At 38.2% G+C, this 20,565-nt stretch overlaps 1 protein-coding gene across 3 annotated transcripts in view; it reads left to right on the forward strand.

The window, feature by feature from the left end:
- Positions 1–20,565, forward strand: part of NCKAP5 (NCK associated protein 5) — a 487,324-nt gene that overhangs the window by 363,386 nt on the left and 103,373 nt on the right. For all 3 annotated transcript variants that reach the window (XM_021296516.2, XM_021296523.2, XM_065069581.1), the window contains one exon: positions 1,868–2,017. In XM_021296516.2, coding sequence (XP_021152191.2) covers positions 1,868–2,017 — 150 coding nt within the window. The remainder of the gene's footprint in view (positions 1–1,867; positions 2,018–20,565) is intronic.

Below are 20,565 nucleotides of genomic sequence, written 5' to 3' on the forward strand. Positions count from 1 at the left end.
TCTTCAGGTGACTGGGACTTACTCTGAGAGAAGTTGCATTATTCCCCTTTCTGTGATGAAATGTTATAAGCTCTGCTTTCTCCTACATGTCCTTTGAAATTGCTGCCCTCTAGTTTGAGCAGGAAAGGTGTCCCTGTGCTGATGTTTCTACTTTCTTCCATCATTAGTCACATCTGATTCATGCCACACTCTTTCCTAAAAATGATTGTTTGTGTTTGAATTACATCGAAGAGATACCGTTGTCAAGTTTTTTTCCCTGAGTTCATTGAAGTGTTTTATGTGAATGTACTCATGAGGGCAACTTGAAGGGAAAATGGTTTAATGGCTCTTTTACAGATGCTTGATCATTGCACCAGTGAGTAGCGAGCAAGAAAAAAGAAATAATAAAAAACCCTCCACCAACTACTGTATTTATGGTTCCTTTGTGATCAGGATAACACTTCTGCTGGAAACCTGACAAAATGACTCTCTGACGTCTGTGTTTTGGGGCTCAGAATGAGATCTGGGCCTCATGGTTTGTGTAAGAGTAGTCGGTGATTAAGCCCATAGCTTATAAAATTGATCCTTGATTAAAGTTTAAACAGGGTAATAGTCAATTTCTAAGCTAGTTCATTTTTTAAAAAGACATTGTTAGAAATGTGATTCACGGTGCTGATTTTTAATTCAGTTGTGTTTATGGGTTTTAATTAAGATAATGCCTTGCTGTTAACTCTCCAAGAGTTATCAGATATATGCACAGTTATTCAAGCTGGATCAGTTCTTCATGAAAATGCATATTTTTATGCCTAGTCAAAGCTTGTGTTCTGTAATAGTTACAGGAAATACATCTCACTTATAGACTAACCCAAAGATCACGAAAGTCTGTGCCTTTGTTTATAAGAATTATCAAAAAGGCACATAATGAATTCCAAATGCCCATTGGTTTGTGTTGACACCCATTATTTAATGTTGATTTACCTCATGTTTTCCATTTGTTTCGTTAGTTTTCACACTGCATGTGCTTCCATAGCTAGAGAACGTGATTTCCAAGGCAGAGATCGCCCACTTGGTGTTGCACAGGGACGGTCATTCACTCTGTACATCTGTGCATCTCTTTTTTCCCCTTATGCTTGCCTTGTGGCCTTGGGCAATACTTTACATCGCCTGCTTGTAGTCTCGCTGTTTTGCTTGTTCAATCTCATTCTCTTTCTCAACACAGAACTTGAACACATAATTAATGGAGTTAGTAGGATTCACTGTTCAGTCCTATGATTTTTATAGACCTCTTGTAAAACTCAGCAGCCATAGTCCACTCAGCAGCAGCAGCAAATAACGCAGTCTGACTGACTTGCAATAGACTGGAGCACTTCTGGAAATTTTCCTGTCAGCTTGATTCTCTCCAGTTATATTTTAGTGTGGATCTTAAATCAGTATTCAGGTGGTAGCTTGGTTCTCAGCCCATTATTTAATAATTCAAATGCTAGCTCTAGATGAGGAAAGGTGAAATACATTAGGCATGAACATATGTTAGCTTTTCCTCAACAAACTGCTTTATATGCATCAAAATGCTTCAATTGAAGGCTGGTATTCTCAATTTTTATTGCAACTTTCAAAGAAAATGCAAGTTATTTTATTAAAAAGATAATGAGTTCCACTTTTTAAAAATCTTATGTAGATGTAGCAGTGAAGTTGTGCATACACTTGTGCAGAATTGGCGTAGCAGCATGTTTCATAGACCCTCATGACTCCACTTACTTAGTACTGGAATAATGTAACTGGCAACTTGATCCATCTTTTTGTCGTTCATGTACAAGGGAGATCTGAAGATATTTGCATAGTTAACTTCATTTCCACCTACGAGTAATGACTTTTTAAAAAATCATTTCAGGAAAAGCTGTCAGAAGACAGTAGGAAACATAAAGAAGGCACGGAAAAAATTCACACGCCGGCAGATGAAGATTCAAGAAGTGAAAGCAGCAGCACTGAACAAGAAAAGGAGAAAACCAAATTGCTATTAGAGCGTTTGAAAGCTCTGGAGGTAAGAAGTACAATGGTTTCACACATAAAAGACCACCCTGCCCCCTGCCTCATGCAGTTATAGGCACTGAAGCACCCTGTAGTATAAATCTGATTTTTCACAGTTCACCTGTACTGGTGATATGGGGCATGTTTTTTATTATTCATTTACCCAGGATGAACAAGAAGCTTCACCTTAGTACCACTGAAAAGATCTCTCTCCAATGCTGAGCATCAGATATCTTTAAAAAGAACTTCATACATTATTTTAATTCTATTGAGGCCATTTAAGAAGAAAAATTGGTTTTACTGATTTTGTTTCAATTATTAATATTGGAAGACTAATATAGGTGGTTTAATAACTGCCATAAAACCAGTGTCGCTTCATTGTAGTTTATTGCTCAACTTCTAATAGCTGGACTGCTTGCTGGGGAGAGCTCAGGTCCTTTTACTGCGAGATTGTGGAAAATGTATTTCCTTGTAGACCACATGGAGAACTGCACACTCTACATTTTTAGTGCATTTCTGGAAAATTAAGGTGTGCAAAATAATGCACCTTGTGGTAATTCCAAAGTTTAGGTAAGACTGTGACCACTATAGGTATGAGCTTATTTTGTGCTCTTGATAGAAGCATGGGTTTCAAAGTGTATTAAAAAATAAGACTGTGCATATTTTAGTATCATTTTGAACTAACACAAAGGCATATTTTTTACTCATTGAGTGTCATCTCTGTTCAAGTATCTATGAAGTGTTATATGTATGGATAAATGAATGCTTTAGTGGCATTTTGCCTATGTAGGGTCTCAGTAAACAAAGACTTCATCACTGGGCCAGTCCATTTTTGGTTAAGTGTGATAGCTCTTTTGTATCACAGTATTTATTTTGAGTTGTAGGCTTCATTAAAAGCAAAACATGAACAATTTTAATCATGTTTGGATCTAAATACAGAATCTGAAATCTGAAAGGTATAAGCAGTCTCTCCAATTTTTCTTTAAAATCTTAGGCTGTTTGTAAAATAAACATATTTCATATTAATTAACTAATTTTACCTTGGGAAAGAAAAACATGATACTAAATTTTTGAGGCCCATAAAACCCAGAAAAATATACAGTTTCTTGTAGTCTTGCTTTATCTGTCGATGGAGAACGACTGTACGTTCCTTGTGGTCTTTTATTTCCAAATATGCATGACTCGTGTTTGCTTCAGCTTGTTTTTAATCAGTCTGCGTGACAGTTGCAGTTCTTTACGTCTTCAGTTGATAGGAAGTTGTTCAATAATGTCACAGTCTTTATTATTCGTGGCAAATTGCCTGGATACATAACATGACATTATGGACAGAGAGAATCTACTTCTGGAAGGTCAGTGAACAGGTCTCCTCACTGATGTCAGTGTCATGCAGTGGATTGTTCCAAACCATATATTGGTGAATGCCAGTACTTCAAGAATTAATCTACATAAATAGTATAGAGAGCAATCAGAGGAGAAGGATGAATGGCAAGGCCAACGTTAATTATGACCTGAGATAATTGAAACAAACCGTTGTTAATTGTGTGTTGTTTAATGTTACATGTTCTTGCACTTGAATTTTCTCTTGAAGAATATAAATTGTGATGTCAAAGACTCTATGGTTCATTAATTAAGAGACATACTTTGTTTTTAAGTTGTGTGCCGTTAGCAGTTCTAATCCTTTACTGTTTACAGAATAATTAGTATAAATATTTTATTAGTCTATATGGAAAGGAACAAAAAATTACTGTTTGTTAGTTCCAGGTGTCAGAATCTTTAATCTTACTTTATGTGATTAAATGGTACTGTATCATACACAGGGAATAAAATCAACAAGGCTAATAAAGTACTTACTAAAGTTGGTCTATCTGTGCACTGTAGAATCTGAAGACCACTTATAAACAGAGCCTGGTAAAAGTAATAGTCATAATATGAGACCTAATCCATTAACACTTATTAATATAGTTTCATGGATATCAGCACTTTTAAGAAGTCTTGTAATATCTCTTCATATTAGTTTGTTACTTAAGTGTAGCTCATGACAACATGTAACTTAGTCTGTTAGACCATCGTAAAATTATTCCATCCTTCCTCCTACCTGTATTCATTGCCCTATTGCTAACTAGTGTGAGGTACACCTAGGGAAACGTATGAGCAAGGGGTGTAACACTTTTATTATATAAAACTTCATATTCAGCAGGTTAAGTTTTTAGGGTTTTTTTACTCATTAATACATTCTCTTAACTGATCATATTAAAACAAAAAAAAGTTGGATAAATCTGAGCTAAGTTACAAGTGAATAAAGTACCATATGAGAAAAGCTATCCAGGAGCACAGGGAGAAATGGCCGGTTTAGCTGGTACATATACAATAAAATAGATTATTTCCTTTCTTTCAATTTGAGTATCTGTATGGAAAAGAGTTCGTGTTCCATACATGAAATAAATTGCTTCTGCCCTTCCTGGAGTGCTGGCATCGTAGACGTGAGGTATGTGGTGGTTTTCTTCAGGAAAGTCTGGTGATGTGAGGAAAACCATAGTAATCATGGACTGTTAGATATGGACCAGGACATTATCCAACCTAAGTGTGAAAAGTCTGAAGGGAGGCTTCATTTTCATAGAAAACTTTCTTTAAATGGCTTCTGTATCAGTGGAGTTGTATTTAACATTTCTTTTTTTTTTTATCTAATAATTGCATACTGTCAAATGTATTGCCAAATAAATTTCTGTAATACCTTTTAGGTTTTTATTAACTTCTGTTTAATCTAGACATTTTCTCACTGAATAATACAAATCAGTATAATAAAGTGTCTTGGTAGTCAGCTCAAGTGAAAGCTATCATACACTTTGATAAGAAATAGATATACGTATTCTCCCATTGCTCCTTTTACCTGTAATCTTTTTACAGCCTTTATCATTTACAGCAAATTCTATTTCCACTCTACTGACTGATAAATACCATTTGTTTCTAATCAAATGAAACAGATGACAAATAACAAATGGTTCGTACCATCTTGTATCCCATTTCATGTAGTTGAAATTAATTGTGATTTCCTGGATATCAAAACTCCATTGTGCCTTTAGCATTTTTAGTTGGCCGCTCTTGAAATGCCACTTAATTTACTTCAGCAGTTATGATCAAATGCCTTCTAACTCTTACAAAGCAAAAAAAAATCTCTGATAACTTCTATGTGTATTTGGAGTGCTGCAAAAACATGAAATATTAATGAAGTACAGTGAATAACATATCAAATCCTTGGTGGAATTTCTTTTTTTACATCTGCTTTCATCACCAGAAGAATTGCCTTTTTTTTAATGGTAGTGAAAATATACGAAAAATATACTTTGTTCTGGACATGCATCGACCCCCATACACCAGTTTCAGGTATATGAAGGTTTATACACAACTGCAGTAAAACAGTAATGTTCTATTTCCAAAGTCATATGCATACAAGTTGGAAATTTTTCACAAAACCTTAATTCGCCCTCCTGGGTATGTTAGATATTGTGCAGACTCTCATTGTATACTATTTCTTATTTCAGCAGTTTACATAGTCACGGTGCAGAGAAAAGCTTTGAGACTATTCTGTATTTGAAAGACAGTGTTAGCAAAGGACTTGAGACTGTCCTAGAGCTTCAGTATCCAAGATGGAGCTGCGGGCCCTCTGCCCCAATTTAGCCTTAAATGGCTGAAATACAGGCTGCCCGAGCACCTGCATAATTGCAAGTGAATTAAACTGATATACTGAGTTAGTGTCAGTCTTAATCTAAACATGTCTGTAAAAACCATAGTTGCTTTGATTTTTAAAATTTAATCAGTGATAAATACTGTGTCAGTTTTGAAGGCTTATTAAAGTCTGTCATTGGCACAGACATTTATGCACTGAGGATAATGAATTAACTACGTCTAACGGTGTGAAATGTTGCAGCTCTTCCTGACTTCCTTCTTTGCAAGAGCAGCAGTGCAGCTTTCTTAGAAAGTGTTTGCTTTTGGTTGACTATGAAGGAAGTAAGCTGGTGGGATTGCTCCAAACTAAACGACCCAGGAGTACTTAATGGAGGTTGTGTTGGACGATGCTCAGCTTTGCCGGTAAAAAAGAGATTCTGTAAGATACACAAATTTTGTTAGTGGGGTTATATTCTTTCACAGGTTGCACATCCTCTCAGTTCCTCAAAAAGAAAGGGGAACGTGAGTAGATGTTGGATGAAGACTCAAGAAGACTGGATCCATTTCCCATCTCAGCTGTAGATTTCCTGCATCCTGTACAGTCTATTTCATCTAGTTGTGCCTTGGTACCACAGGATTGGCTTCATGTCTGCATTTCTGAAGAGCCCACAGCCCTTTCTCCCAGAAATCACTACAAGGCTTTCACGTAAGCACAGGGCAGGTGTGCTTCTGCCTGTGAGGCTCATGAGTTGATCTGTACGGCAGGAGCAGGCATGTACATGGCATCCTGTGGTGCAATAGGCGTGTCTGATGACAAGGTGTCCATCTGTTATGGGCTGAGCAGTGCCTGTGTCTAGGAGACAACCGGTAGACGAGCAGCGTGCCACCACCTTGGGAGTTCATGAGCTTGGTTATGTGGGGGCAGCATCCACTCTTCAGAAGAGAGGATTTACCCACCTTGACATTGAAATACTGGAGAGAGCGCAGAGGAGGCGACAAAGCTGGTGAGGGGCCTGGAGCACAAGTGTGATGAGGAGCGGCTGAGGGATCCGGGGCTGTTCAGCCTGGAGAACAGGAGCTGAGGGAAGACCTGATCACTTTCTACAACTACCTGAAAGGAGGTTGTAGCATGGAGGGGGTTGGTCTCTTCTCCCAAGTAGCAAGTGACAGGACAAGAGGAAATGGCCTCAAGTTGTGCCAGGGGAGGTTTAGATTGGATATTAGGAAAAAAATTCTTCCTGGAAAGGGCCGTCAGGCATTGAACAGGCTGCCCAGGGCAGTGGTGGGGTCACCATCCCTGGAGGGGTTTAAAAGGTGTTTAGACGAGGTTCTTAGGGACATGGTGCTAGAGTTAGGTTATGGTTGGACTCGGTGATACTGAGGGTCTCTTCCAGCTGAAATGATTCTATGATTCTTAGTTTATGGTGGCACACAACTAATGCCTTGGTAAAAATGCAGCATTTACATCCAAATTAAAATAAATATTGTCAACAAGGAAGTGGTTCCCCTGGTTTGCTGAGTGTCCCCCTTCCCTCCCAGAAGTTCTGCAATGAGCACAAGTTCCATTGGCCCCAAAAAATAATGATTGTAGGCTACTCACAACCTTGTGTTTTTCACCAAATAGCAAGAATTCACAGAAGTCAAGGGGTGGCATTAAATTGTAACCTTGATGTTGTCAAATGAAAAGCCTAATTCATGTGTGAAAATCTCATTGCTTGCGGGTGAGTGAGAGTCAATGAAAGTTTCAGTAAACTAAGCTGCAGTAGAAGCAGTATCTGCTAGGAAAGAGTGACAAAACCACTCTGATTTTAATTATAGAATTTTGCCCTCTTACCCTTTGCAGTTCATCATAGAAAGATGTGTTTTGTTTTAATAAATTGAGCTTTGGGAGAAAACTCGCTCAGGATAATAAGCTAAATGTTCAAATATATTAGAGGGGTAATTTCCCTTGTATCATCACCATTAAACATATGAGTAAGTATGTCAAGTATTTCCGATATTATGTTTTTACTACCCTGCAGCGGAAGAAGGACATGGTATCAGTGAACTATAAAAAGATAAAAAAGAAATATGAGAAGGGTACATATTTCCTTTTAGTGGATTGAGAAGATAACTTTATTTTGAGTGGGCATGTTGATGTTTGTTTTACTCTTCCATTATATACCCTCCCTTTTTTTTCCTCTTTTTCCATGTTCTACAATGTAAAATGGTAGAAAATTAATAGTTATATTATTTTCCATGGAAAGAAACATGCAACATGCAGGGGCAAAGAGCCTGAGTTTCTGAAAATACCTGTGAGAAAAACTTCTTCTTTATTGAAAGTCAGCTGCTTCACTTTGGTTTACAGGAAATTTGAATCACTTTACCTAGATGCATAGAAAAATCCAAAACTGTGAAATATTTTGTAGCAACTAGTCTTGTTCTAGCCAATGCATTTAATCTGATTCAGCCAGAAGCCTCTTCCTAGCCCAATGCCTTGGCCATCCACCTAACTACCTTCATTATGCTGATCAGTCACCAAAGGCCAACCTACTTAATCCTAATTATCGGACTATTTTACTTTTAAATCTTTTCAGTGGGAGACTTTCAGAATTAGTTTTCTGAACTGTGCCTAAGAACTGTGGTTTTTTAATAGCCATGGATCAGACAATGAGGCTGGGAAAGTCTTATTTGCAAACTCACCCAGTGGCTGATAATGCATCAGCGTTGACTTGCATCACTGGTTTGAAAAACAGCGCAGTTTATTCCAGCTCTTCGGTGGTAATAGTATTGGCAAACTGTTTTAGCTTCCCAATAACTGAGTAAATTTTGAATTAAAACCAAACAAGGACTATCAAGCTGAATGTATTCTGTAGTCTGTTGCTGCTTGAACTCTTCTAACTGTAGGTGTTCAGTGACTTGGTTGTTCCCAGATCTCACGGCTGCTCCCTGTTTCTCCTTGCCTTGCTGCTCTGGGGTGCTTTCCTCTTTGCCATCTGTTCTCACCTACTCCTGCTGCCGTCTTTAAATGCAACATCTGCCCAGATGTTTGTACCCTCCCTCCTGCAGCTCACACCCTCCTGCTGGTCACTGTGGCTTTTCCATCCATCCTGCTGCTACCCACGAGCGCGTGAAGCTGCGTTCTCTGCAGTTGGCACAGAGACTGAATAGCTTCCAGTGGTCAATGCATCTTATCAGTTGGGATGTTAGTAGAAATAATATCTTCATATAAAAGATGAAAACTAATAGAAACCTCTTCTGGGCAGAGGGTTGAATTCAGTTAATGTGTAGTGAGTATTTAAAAGAAGAGAATGTACTTCTTGCAGGCATGTAAAATATTTGGCATCTAAAAGGACTTTCCTTTTTTCCTCTCTACTTTTACTCTTTTTTTTTTTTTTCCCCTAAGCCAGTTGATATTCATGGCAATTTCATTTTTGGCATGAAAAAAACCAAGACGAGCTAGTAGGGCTATGAATTTTCACAGGGAGGTTGGAAATAGTTCTGCCCACTGGATGTAGGAAGAGCTGTTAAGATTTTCTTTGCTGTTATCATTCGAGAGAGACTGCCAGTCCACTGTTCCACCAAACAGTTCCATCTCCTGAAGTGGAAGAGTACCTCAATACAAATAAGTCTGTCCATCAAGTCATTGCCTCCATGACTGGTGGCAGAGGCATGGAGGAGACCACGCATATCTGCATTTCTGACTATTCAGTTCAATGAAAGCTTAAAGTACTTGGTTTCTAAAATCCACCCTGGTACCTGCTGGGAATTTTAGTCTGAGTAACAGATGGTATTGTTTTCTAACTAAGTCTAAGGAAAAAACGAAGATTATTGAATTGCATCTCATATGAAGCACTACAGCAGTGGTTCAGAAGTTAAATGTTTTGGGTCACAACGTGCAGAGCTTCTGAGTTTTTGGCACGTGTTGAAAAGATAAAAACTTTCAAGCTGACTCTGCTTTCTACTTTGAGAGACCCATGGAGCAGTAAATCTGTTGAAATGTGCTGATTCAGCCAAGTGCTCTACAGAAAATGCTCCAACTAGTGGTCCTGTTCTGTGAAGTTTTAAAACTGCGTTTAATTGTTTTCGGTGTGACATCAGGTCATACCCCATCAACTACTTGTATAAAGGGAATTTTTCTGCATATCAGATTTTTTTTGCTTTAGCCTGCTCATGCTGTCAATTTAGGTTTTAATAGAAGTTACTAGCTTTCTAGCATCAGATATTGCAGTGCTCTTACCAGCCTATCCAAGTGAGGTACAGGGCATATGAGAAAGGCAGAGTGGGTAACTTCAGCTCTACCTTCTTAAGGTAGAATGACATAAAATATCCTTTTCCAGGGCAGTGAATCCAACATCTTGCCAATGGAGGAAACATCTCTTATCTGTGATTTTTGATTCACATTAATAGTTTAGTCAGGATACTGTTTAGAAGATGCTTTAGTTTATGTATAGTGTTGATTATTTTCCTAAATTATGGTGCATGCTGTTGTGAAAACATAAAATATAGGATCCTCAAGATAGTATACTAAGCTGTGGAATTTTTACAAAAAATAAGGAGACCAAAGATAAGCATTTAATGTTCATTTTAGCAAAACCAAAAGTATTTACGTATATTTATTGTAAAAGCAGCCTATAAATTCAGTTTTCTCTATGATACTCTGAATTCCAGGACGATGACTCTTTTCTTACAGTTATGTACCACAGAGAAAGCTCCGTGGTGCTTGGCTGACAAAGCAAACGCTCTTTAAATAGTTCAAAGTATTGAATATGGCTACAGGAATAATGATTTGGTGCCAGAAGGTCTGAGAAATAGATGTAGTCAGTGAAGAAAAGGTGAGTCACAGAAGTCAAGGAAAATGGTCTTGGTTTTATTAAACCTGTCAGATTTTCTCTATTGAAATAAATGTTAACTGTGTTCTGCAAAGAGTCCTTGGTAGGTTGCAGTGAAGGAATCTGATATTTCAGTCTGACTTTTATAATTTAAATAACGATAGTTTTTCAGTGCCCTTCCCTCCATGTATCGTGCCTTCTTGCACGTAATCAGTAGATAATGTAACTTACCTTTTTTAGCAATCAGGCATATGGTACAATTGAAAATTCACTCTCCCTGCTGAATGAAATGAGATTTTCCAGCACCGTGTTATAGATCTAGGTGACTGTGTTTATCCCAACACATCTATCATTTCAGAGAGTGAGACTCGGTAGGTTTTTTAAACAGTTTCTGTCGGGTGTGCACTCCAGCCCCGGTTCTGCACAAGCACGTTCTGTGAGCCCTCTCATTGCTCACAGTGGCAGCTCTTCCAGCCCAAAGATTCTGTGTGACAGAGACTGTAGAATCACACCTTGTATTTTTAATTTACATACTAATGCGTGCGATTTGGCTGACAGTAATGACAGTCGTATAGTTCATAAACTAAATAAGTAGCTGCAGTTCACGTCAAACTAGCATTATGAAGAAGATCCCAGTATTTTGTGCATATTTTCCATAGGAAATACCAATTAAATTACCTCAGATGTTAGAGCCGAATCCCTTACAACTCTTAACATAGCAAAATCATTTCTCTTTACTGGCCTTGGAAAATGATGGGACAGTAATGAGGTCTGAGTGGAGATGCACTTTTTCTTAATTTGATAGCGATTTATTCGTTTGTCTTGTGGAAATAGAGAATTGGACATTATAGCTGGGATTCTGGGCAGGTATAGTTCCAGTCATGTTACTAGAGTTACTGGAGCTGTGCTGACTTCTTGCACATAAGAGTCTTGGCTCCCGTCTTGGCCATATGTTTAACTAACATGTGAAATCTATGTGATTAACATACTCATGAAATTCAATATTCACTGGCTTTATTATGCAGCCGCTTTAATAGTTCACAGCAGAAAATACTCAAATGATTATTTTTAAGTCTGCTTAATCTGTCATGGTGACAAGCACAGATTTTAAGATTAGTTATAAATATATAAAGAGAACAGATAAATCAAATGTGGAATAGTCTGACTTTGGTCCATTACACGTGACTCTGGTTTTCACTGATGGTTCCATAGATACTGGATTACTCACTTAACTATTTAATTTTAATTTATCGTAAAAACAGCTCTACATGTGTACAGTATAACCTTATGTGCATGGATGTTTATGCCTGCATACATTTTAATGTAAAGTTGTCTAGTTAAGATCTGCAGTACTATTAAATGCCAAGTGGGACGAGAGGTTTGTTTTTTCATAAGGACAATTTATTTCCTCTTTTCTTTTTTAATTGTAAGATTTCACACATTGCCCATCCCTTCCTATTTTAAGTTGCCTTTCCCCATACAGGATCGGGGAAATCTTCCATTCTGTTTCATCTCGGGCTGAGCACCTTTCCTCTGCTCCCCACATCAAACAGCTCAAGCAGGGTCTCTGCCCCAGGACAGCCCCTGTTCTGGCACTCAGCAGTGTGCAGCTGTCACCCTCCCATTGAGACCAAGAGCTGCCATCTGATCTTTTTGACGTGCGTGCCCACGTTTCCCGTGCAGTGGAGAAATGCTCGGATTGCCTGGCAGGGCTCTCCACTCACATCAGGGATACACAGGCACAGAATGCCATCTAGAGGGCAGGGATTCTTCCCTTCCCACAGGAACACCCGGGAGAACTGCTGGCCTTCCATCACATCTGGTGACAGCGCCCATTTTCCTATCCCTCTTCTGGTCAGTGTGTACTCTTGCAAGGCCAAGACTTGGAAATTATTAAACTGCTCATTCACTCATTATAACTGTTTCCCTTTAATAAACCTGCAGGTTTCCTTATTTTCTTCAATCAGTCAAGTGGTCTGTTCCTCCGAATAGTCCTGATTTTAAATGTTCTTGGTCTTAGTGTTTAAGTTCTTTAGGAGAAAGTTCTTCTAAAAAGAGGAAGCAGATAAGACCTAGGTTTGTATTCAGCTTTTTGGTAAACTGTAAGAAGAGTAGTAATGACAAATTGGTTCCTTTGCTAAGCAAAGTCCTCTGTAAAGTTCTTGCAGCAGTAGTTCCAGGTCAGCTGAAGAAATGGGTCTGAGGGCTGGGCATTGTGTGAGAATGTTGTGCGCTTAGACAGAAGCAGCTGAAATATTCTTATATGGCATCTCTTCTGCTAAAATACTTGGTTAGCATTTCTCGTAACAGTTACGGTAAGCTGGAAAAGAGCAGATAGGCTTTTCAGTGAAGAGGTCATATGGCTGAAACAGTTTCTCCTTACTTACCTCCTAAAAGCTCCTTCTTTTTCTTCGTTTAAGAATTATGAGGTTTGTTTCTTTCGACATTAGACGTGTGCCAGAGAAAAGCCTGTTGCCTCCTCCTTGAAAATTCATTTCAGTCCTGTATTGCATTTGATGTCATTGTATGCCAAAACGATTATGTACCCAATAGGCAAATGTGTCACCAGTTGGCTCTGTAGGACTGCCCTGAGTAGGGATAAGATTTTGTATATAATGGCTGTTACTTTTCTTTCTGGTGTGCTGGCTTTATTCCTGTATTGAGACTTGTGCAACTATGTAATAAACAATATCTCATCTCTGTGTGTTAATTTTGGCTCATATGCATACACACCGGGTAGAGAACCTTGGTTTGGGGACAACAGTTATACTTGCAACTGCTACTACCAATAATGACAGTTGTAATATTCTTTCTCTTAAATAAGCAATGAGTGTAACCTTAAACTGTAAGCTAAAACCTGATCTGTATCAACACAAACCCAATTTTGTGAGACATTGTAGTGTCTCCCTAGTGCCATGCAGAGATAGCTGTTCTGTACATATGTGCATTAATTTAATTAAATTAAGGTAGGATGAGTGAAACAGCGAAAGAGGCCATGTTGCAAACTTTTTGGGAAAAAAAAGAAATATATATATATAGTTCCCTGCCATGCGAGATAGTTCAGGTAGTGTAGCTGCATGGCATAGTTTTCTTTTGAACTAATTAACACTTCTTGAAAGCCGGGGCATTAGCCCCATTGCAGCAATGCATTAGCAACCTGAGCCAGCGCTCACGGATCTTCACAGAGCTGCTTGGTGTAGTATTGACGTAACCTCAGTGCTACGGAAAGAACTCGTGTCTTCCTCTTGGCTCCTCTTGCCGTGGCAGAATATATTCTTTTCTATTCCAGTTGTGGTCTTCTTTGTGCTCTTTTTATCAAATACTTTGCACTTCACAGTGACCCCAGGGCAACTATTCAAGATTTTACCCAGTTAGATGGGTAAAAAGAGGTATTCTTAGTTCATTGTAAAAACTTGCAAGTATTAGGCAAAAACTGTATTTTTTGCAGAGAAATTGAATAGAAGTAAGAGGTGAGAACTTCTCATGGTTTTTGAGCAACTGATTTGCCCTGCTAGTGACCTCTGCCAGGCAGGAATATTTCCCAATTGCAGGCCAGTCTGACAAAGCAGTAATGTGATCGATCCTGGGTATATATTACATTGCATAGTATTTCATACGTTGATTTATTTTTGTTCTTTTTCCGCATTTTCCCTTTAGGCCAATCGATCAATCACTGATACTGCTCTTGAACAGCAGCCTGGATTAAGAAACAGCAATATTTCATGTTTTATCCTAGTGTTAGTGTATTTGGCTATCAAATTGGGACAGGTGAAGGGGGGTGCAGTTCTGGTGGCTGCACTCGAGTTGCACTTACTTGTGTGTGATGTGGATTTGGCTCATTGTGTAGATCCGAGCCGAGCTCTTGTGCTGCTGCTGCTGAGCTTTTCATGCTTGAGCTTCTCACTGGAGCACCACTGAATCCCATCAACTTCGTCTTAATGTGTGTTCTGTATGAGTCCGTTATTGTCATCCAAAGCTTGTTTTTATAAGAACTTACACAGTTTGCTACTTTCTCCCAAAGTGTGTAATTTAACACTTTTCTTGAACCTCCTAGGCTGTAACAATGTAAGTACAACAAATGTAAGTACAACAAATATAAGTACAGAGAAGAAAATCTGAGATAAATTTTATATGCTGAGGAGCAAGGTTAAGTAAATAATTGGAAAGTATTTAGCATTGTGCAGTAGCACTTAGTAATATATAATTAAAATAGAATTTACTTTCCATGCAGCTGGCTTTAATGTTTGTTTTTGTAGTTTCATATTTTCTATTTTCATCGGGTACAAAAGCTGTAAAATTATCCAAGTGAAAAAAAAGCCTCTGGCACATCTCAGTCTGTAGGAAAAAGTCTTCCCAACAGGCTTATCTTTTACTTTGGTGTTACGGAGTACGTTCTGGTCCTGGCCATTAACTTCCTTAGCTCTATTGCTATGAATGTAGGATCTGAAGATAACCTCTTAGAATTCTTTGTACCAGGAGCTGATCCTCAGAGCTAAGCTGTTTGTTCTAAGGACCTGATGTCCACTTTGTGTGCGTTTTGGGGAGTTTACTCCTGCCGAGCTGTCATTAAGCTCAGCAGCGGCTGGGGTTCCTCTTCCAATTTTGTGCATTGTAAAAGAAACCCAGTCCCTTGGCTCCAAAGCCACGCTGCAGTGTGAATTGTAGCCTGGTCAGTGTGATGATCAGAAAAATCACTCGAGAAGGACACACACTGCTCATCCAAGCCAGAAAGCCACCGTAGATGCACCCGATGGCAGCCACACAAAAGGAGAAATTTCATATGACAAGTCAGGATGACATTCTGGTACCACCACGCTAGACAGATTGTAAGGGACCCTCATCCCTGATCATCCGCCTTGTCTGGAGTGAAGACGGTCTGCAGGGCGGGAAAAACAGACACAGCTCCAAACTGGTGATGCTTTTAAAAGAGACCGACTTCGGAGTCTGGGTTGTTGTTCTTTTAAGCAAAATACAATTACTCTGAAAATTCACCGTTCCACTCTAAGAGATTAAAAAGAAAATGAATCAGAACTTTTAATTTAACAAGTGTCAGTTCAGAAATGAACCTACCATGTATTGCTGTGTGGAATGGATGTTGTTTGCTACTCACAGTGCCTGTAAAAACAAAAGAGAAAAGCGTTCCAGGCTTCCAGGGGAAGCAGGGTGATGTTTGCACATAGAGTTTTATTTCAGTTAGCAAGAAATGAGCAGTAATTTTGTGATTCAGTTACTACAAGTTAGCTATTGGCTACAAAACAATTGCTGTACATGATATGGCATTTGATCCTGTGCGTAGAAGGGAGCACCGGTACCTGTTCTGCTTCGCTTTGCTTTGCGACTCCTTTGCTGGAAGGGAGAGAAATAACAGAAGCCATCAAATGAAGCTCATTTTGAAAAACCTGGGGCAATTGACTTATGGGTGACTTCTGATGAAGAAAGTGAAATCGCAGGAAACATTGCCTTCGGAAATAACTCCGTGCTCCCATATAGTTAGAAACAGAGAAACTTGTTATAAATTTGTGTTATGAATTGTGAAACAGTTGACATTAATAGCTTATTGTGGTGGAAGCCTTTTAACTCCCAAGTCTTTAAAGGAATAGAGTAAAATGATTCATCGTAGGAGAAGGAAAAGAATGTATTTTATATTTTATTATGTTTAAAAATATTTTGTGACAATATCAATTATAACATCATGTAAGACTTTAAACCTGTAGCACAGTGTAGTGAAGAAAAGTCATTCTTTTTACCAGAATTCAAATGAAAATAAGCTCGAGGGATATCTTTAAAAATGAAAACCAATTGTATATTGTTTTCCATTTCATAAAAAGTCCTACAGCAGAATAAATGAGGTTTTCCCACTTAGAGAATCATTGGATAATAGAGAACTGATGTGAGTCTCCCATCACACAGCCAGTGAATGTGACATTTAAGCATGTGGGATCAGAGTTTTCCAGGCTGTCAGTTTGCATCATTTTATTTCATAATTATTTTTGTTTGAACTAAATGAAGAAACTTAGGATAAATAATTAGGAAAAAATATTTCTTAATAAAAATTCAGCATCTGCTTTCTCTGAAGACAGAGCAAAACAGCTGTTTTTTCACCTTCCAGTGAGAGACAAAATAACTGGTTATGGGAGACAATTAAGTGTGGTGTTGATGATACATTACAAGACACACGGGAAGAAACGCAGGAATTCATTAAAGTTTTGAATCTTCTCCTTTTATCATCAACCCCAAGCAAACTCAGTTGCTCAGTTTCCCGGGGAGGGGGTTGGTGTTGATGTTCCTTGAAGTTGGTGCCGAATTTAGCTCCAAATTTCAACTGTTTACTATTGTTTAATAACAGCCTTTCAGTTCAGGTCCATGGAGCAGCCTTGAAGTACCAGTTGTAGCACTAGGGCCATTTTTTGCATTGACATATGAAATTATATTTCATATTAATTCCAATGATATTAGAAAAAATGCATAAAAGTGGCTTTAAAGTAGAAGAGCTGCTCTTCATAGCTAGAATTTCTAGAAAGTAGAAAAAAAAAGTATATATATATATATATAGATAGATAGATAGATAGATAGATATATTTATACATGTAATTCTTCCTGGTACTTAATTCCAAGATTTTCTACTTAATTCCATTGACTAACATTTTTAATTTATCTTAGTTTTTAAAGAAAAATAATTCATATTTTTAATTGATTATATTCTAATGCTGAATTAAATTTTAGTGTGACCTGCCAAAACTTGAAAAAGGGAAATTAATAGAATAGCTAAATTCTTGAATTTCAGCTTTTGAAGAAAATGAGCACCTTGGGGACCTTGGGCACCTTTGTGGCTTATACCTGTACTTATATATTGAAGTATGTCTTGTAAAGACAAACTGTTTGCACCTTGGGCTTTGTTTTCCAGTTGTATTGCCTGTATTTACTGTGAACATCTCAGCTAGACAAGTGGGGAAAAATAACAAATGAGATCTCTTGGAATAAAGTGCCCAAAAATTAATTTTCATATCAAGATGTGCAATACCCTATTCTTTTCAAACTCTGTGTTAGATTAACCTTGAAGGTGAGTATGCGACTCAGGAAGGTGTGGAGAATGGAATCACAGAATGCAGAAAACTGTCACTGTGGCAGCAACCTCATGGGCAAAATCACAGAGGTTTGAAGGATAACTCATTTAAAGTAAATACTAAAGTTGCTGTTCTGACTGCTTGAAAAACTCTCCTGGAAGTATGTGAGTTTTCCTCAAGACCTGAATTTAAAAACAAAAACATTCTGTTTTGTCATTAGGCAAGTGAATGTTTTCAAAATTGGTTGCCATATGTATCATTTCAGAACGACACAAAGCCCCAGAAATATTTGTACTGGTTTCGATATTGGTTTTAAATGTGATCCAAATCTTCTGCAAAATGTTTTCTTTCAAATCAAAGCAAGTATTTTCTTTGCAAGTGGCCACAGTGGAAAGTTTTTTACCAAGCTTCAGCTTTGGATATATGGACAGTCAGTGGTTTTCGACTACTCTTTATTAATTTCAAAGAATTAGAACTTTTCCTGAAGAGTTTGGTCTGATTGCAAGAAAAATTGAAACAAGTGCCACTGGCCAAATGTGATAAGATTAATTCATATAAGAGTTTTCAATGCAAAGATGTTTGTCACATGTTAAATACAAATTGATATCAAACACCAAATGCCCTTTAGGATTAATCATGCTGCTTGCCTTTATCTGCCTCCGTTAATTGCAAGAATCTGAGTTTCGCTTACAGTTTCAGGATCTCATACTTCTTCTATGGACCAGGGATTTTATTTTTAGTTCTTTGATAGAAGAAATAACTGCCTGTTAATATTACATGGGGAAGCACAGTAAGTCTGTCAGAGTGAAATGCTCTCAGTTGCTAACAGAGAACAGTTCCATGAGGGAACAAATCACTTAAAACAAGAAAGAAAGAAAAAAACAAAGAATGAGATGGAACAGCTGCTGCTGGTTCACGGTTTGCAAGGGGAAGGATCACCAAGTGTTGTAAATATTGGAAAATCGGAAGTTATCCAAATTTCACAACACAAACACACCGTTCCTTGCATAGAAATTCAGCCTTATGTCTTACATTTGTGTGATGGCATCGTGGCCTGTACCATGTGCCTGGGTGGATGCTGCTGGGGAGACCCCCTGTGCTGTCAGAAAGGGGCCGTTTTGGGAAAAGTGGGTGAGTTTCAGCATTCCTCCACCTTCCCGAGAGCCCAAGACACGGCAGGATTGGCATCGCGTGGCGCCACGGCTCTGTCTGCCCAGGAGCCTTTCCTTGGCTGGCCCTTCTACTGCCCATTCAGAGCAGCTGCTTCTCTTTAGGAATATTGTTTATGGGAAGCGAGTGTCGTGGTCTGTGCACAGATCATGTGCCACGCTGGGACACGCGGCTCAGCGCCTTATTCAAACCGTAAGTGCTAAAATATAGGAGTCCTGCTGGGACTTCTGGTTTGCCGTACTCATACTTCTATGCTCTATCAAGTCTATATGCATTATACAGACCATCATGTGTATTACGTATGTCTTGAGCTTCAGGAAATATACACAGATTTATGCTGTGTCTACTTATTTAGATCTCCTTTAATCCTCATCCTTGAAAAAAAATGTTTTATATGTGATCATTTGGAAGCATTTTGGGGAAAAAAAGCATCCTTCATAGTTTTCATGTGTTTGTTCAAAGGCCTGTATTGGCAGTGCTTTACTTATGAATATATTGTACATCTATTTTATTCTCTGTAAATAATGGTGCAATTTGCTGTTTTCTACAATTTGCATGCAGGAAAACATACAAAGCTATTATGTATCTCTGAGTAGCCGAGATATTTATTTGCTCAAAGATAAGCCCTTGCTTATAATGCAATCTGTTTTGCTAGATCTGTTCCTAACCTTCTCTTTATAACATCAAGTCCAGACATTCCTGTGGTGTCAGAAAGGAAAACGGTGACAATTGTAAAGGCTTGTCATTCTTAACTACTTTAGAGTCAACCAAAATAAAAAAGACAAATACCATTCTTGAACCAGTTAAAAATGTCTGGCCCCAACTTCTGAAAAATAATAATTAAAAAAAAAAGGTATTTCACCAGGAATGTGAGGTTTACTTTTAGTCATTTTTAGCAGACAGTCTCATCGGTAGTGTATGAATCTCATTTGGTTTTGGTTTGTTTAATTCAAGTCCTGAAGTTCCTCTGTTTATCTAATATAAGCAGATATGAAGGATTAAATTGTAGTTCTCCCCATCTTTCAAAAAGAAGGCTTCATCTTTGTGGTTGAACTTGTGGTGTTTCCTCTCGTGGGATCCGGGAAGCCCTTGGGAGGCCGGACAAGCGCTGGGTGCTGAGCCCAGCACAGGGCCCTGCCTCAGTGTCTCCCTGGCATCTGCTGCAGACCTGCAGATAAAGGAGCAAGTTCTGGTTTCTGACCTCTCTCAGCGTGAAATTCATACAATTTTTAAAGCTGTTACATAATTTTCCACGCAAATTCATGTTTAAATACATGAATCAGGTCATCAGTAGCTGGTAAAACTTCATATGCAGCTGCGCAGACCTTGGGATGCTTTTTATTGGGAACATTTAAACCCAAGTTTTTATGTAATCTTAAGCGGTTGCCTTTCTGATGTTGAATAAATATCTCCTGATTTCTAGCATGCATTAGAAGAAGAAGGTTACAACGCCCTCTGTGAGGCTACAAACCCATTTTTTTGCTAGCCCAGCGATAGCATAGCATGGCCTGTGGGATAAGCTGGTTTTGAACTCTCTTTGTGGGTTGTTCTGATGTCACTTTGCTTATGTGTCAGTAAAGAATTTTAAAATGTATTGTTGAAATTTTAAATTGCAACAACAAACCCCATCAATACTCCCCAGTAAGGTTTAATATGGCTTTTGTATAGACACAATTATAATAAATTAATAATTGTGTCATTCTGTATTGTATTATTTAACATCACAAATGTGTTGCTTTTATGCCACGTTTTACCTGAATGTGAATTGAGTATTTCAGATAAAATGTGACAAATGGTTTTTAAGTGTGGTTAAAGAGAATAGGCTATTTTGTTATGCTAAAAAAGATGCCATA

This window comes from Columba livia, chromosome 7 (genome assembly GCF_036013475.1).
Source record: "Columba livia isolate bColLiv1 breed racing homer chromosome 7, bColLiv1.pat.W.v2, whole genome shotgun sequence".
Taxonomy (NCBI): Eukaryota; Metazoa; Chordata; class Aves; order Columbiformes; family Columbidae; genus Columba; species Columba livia.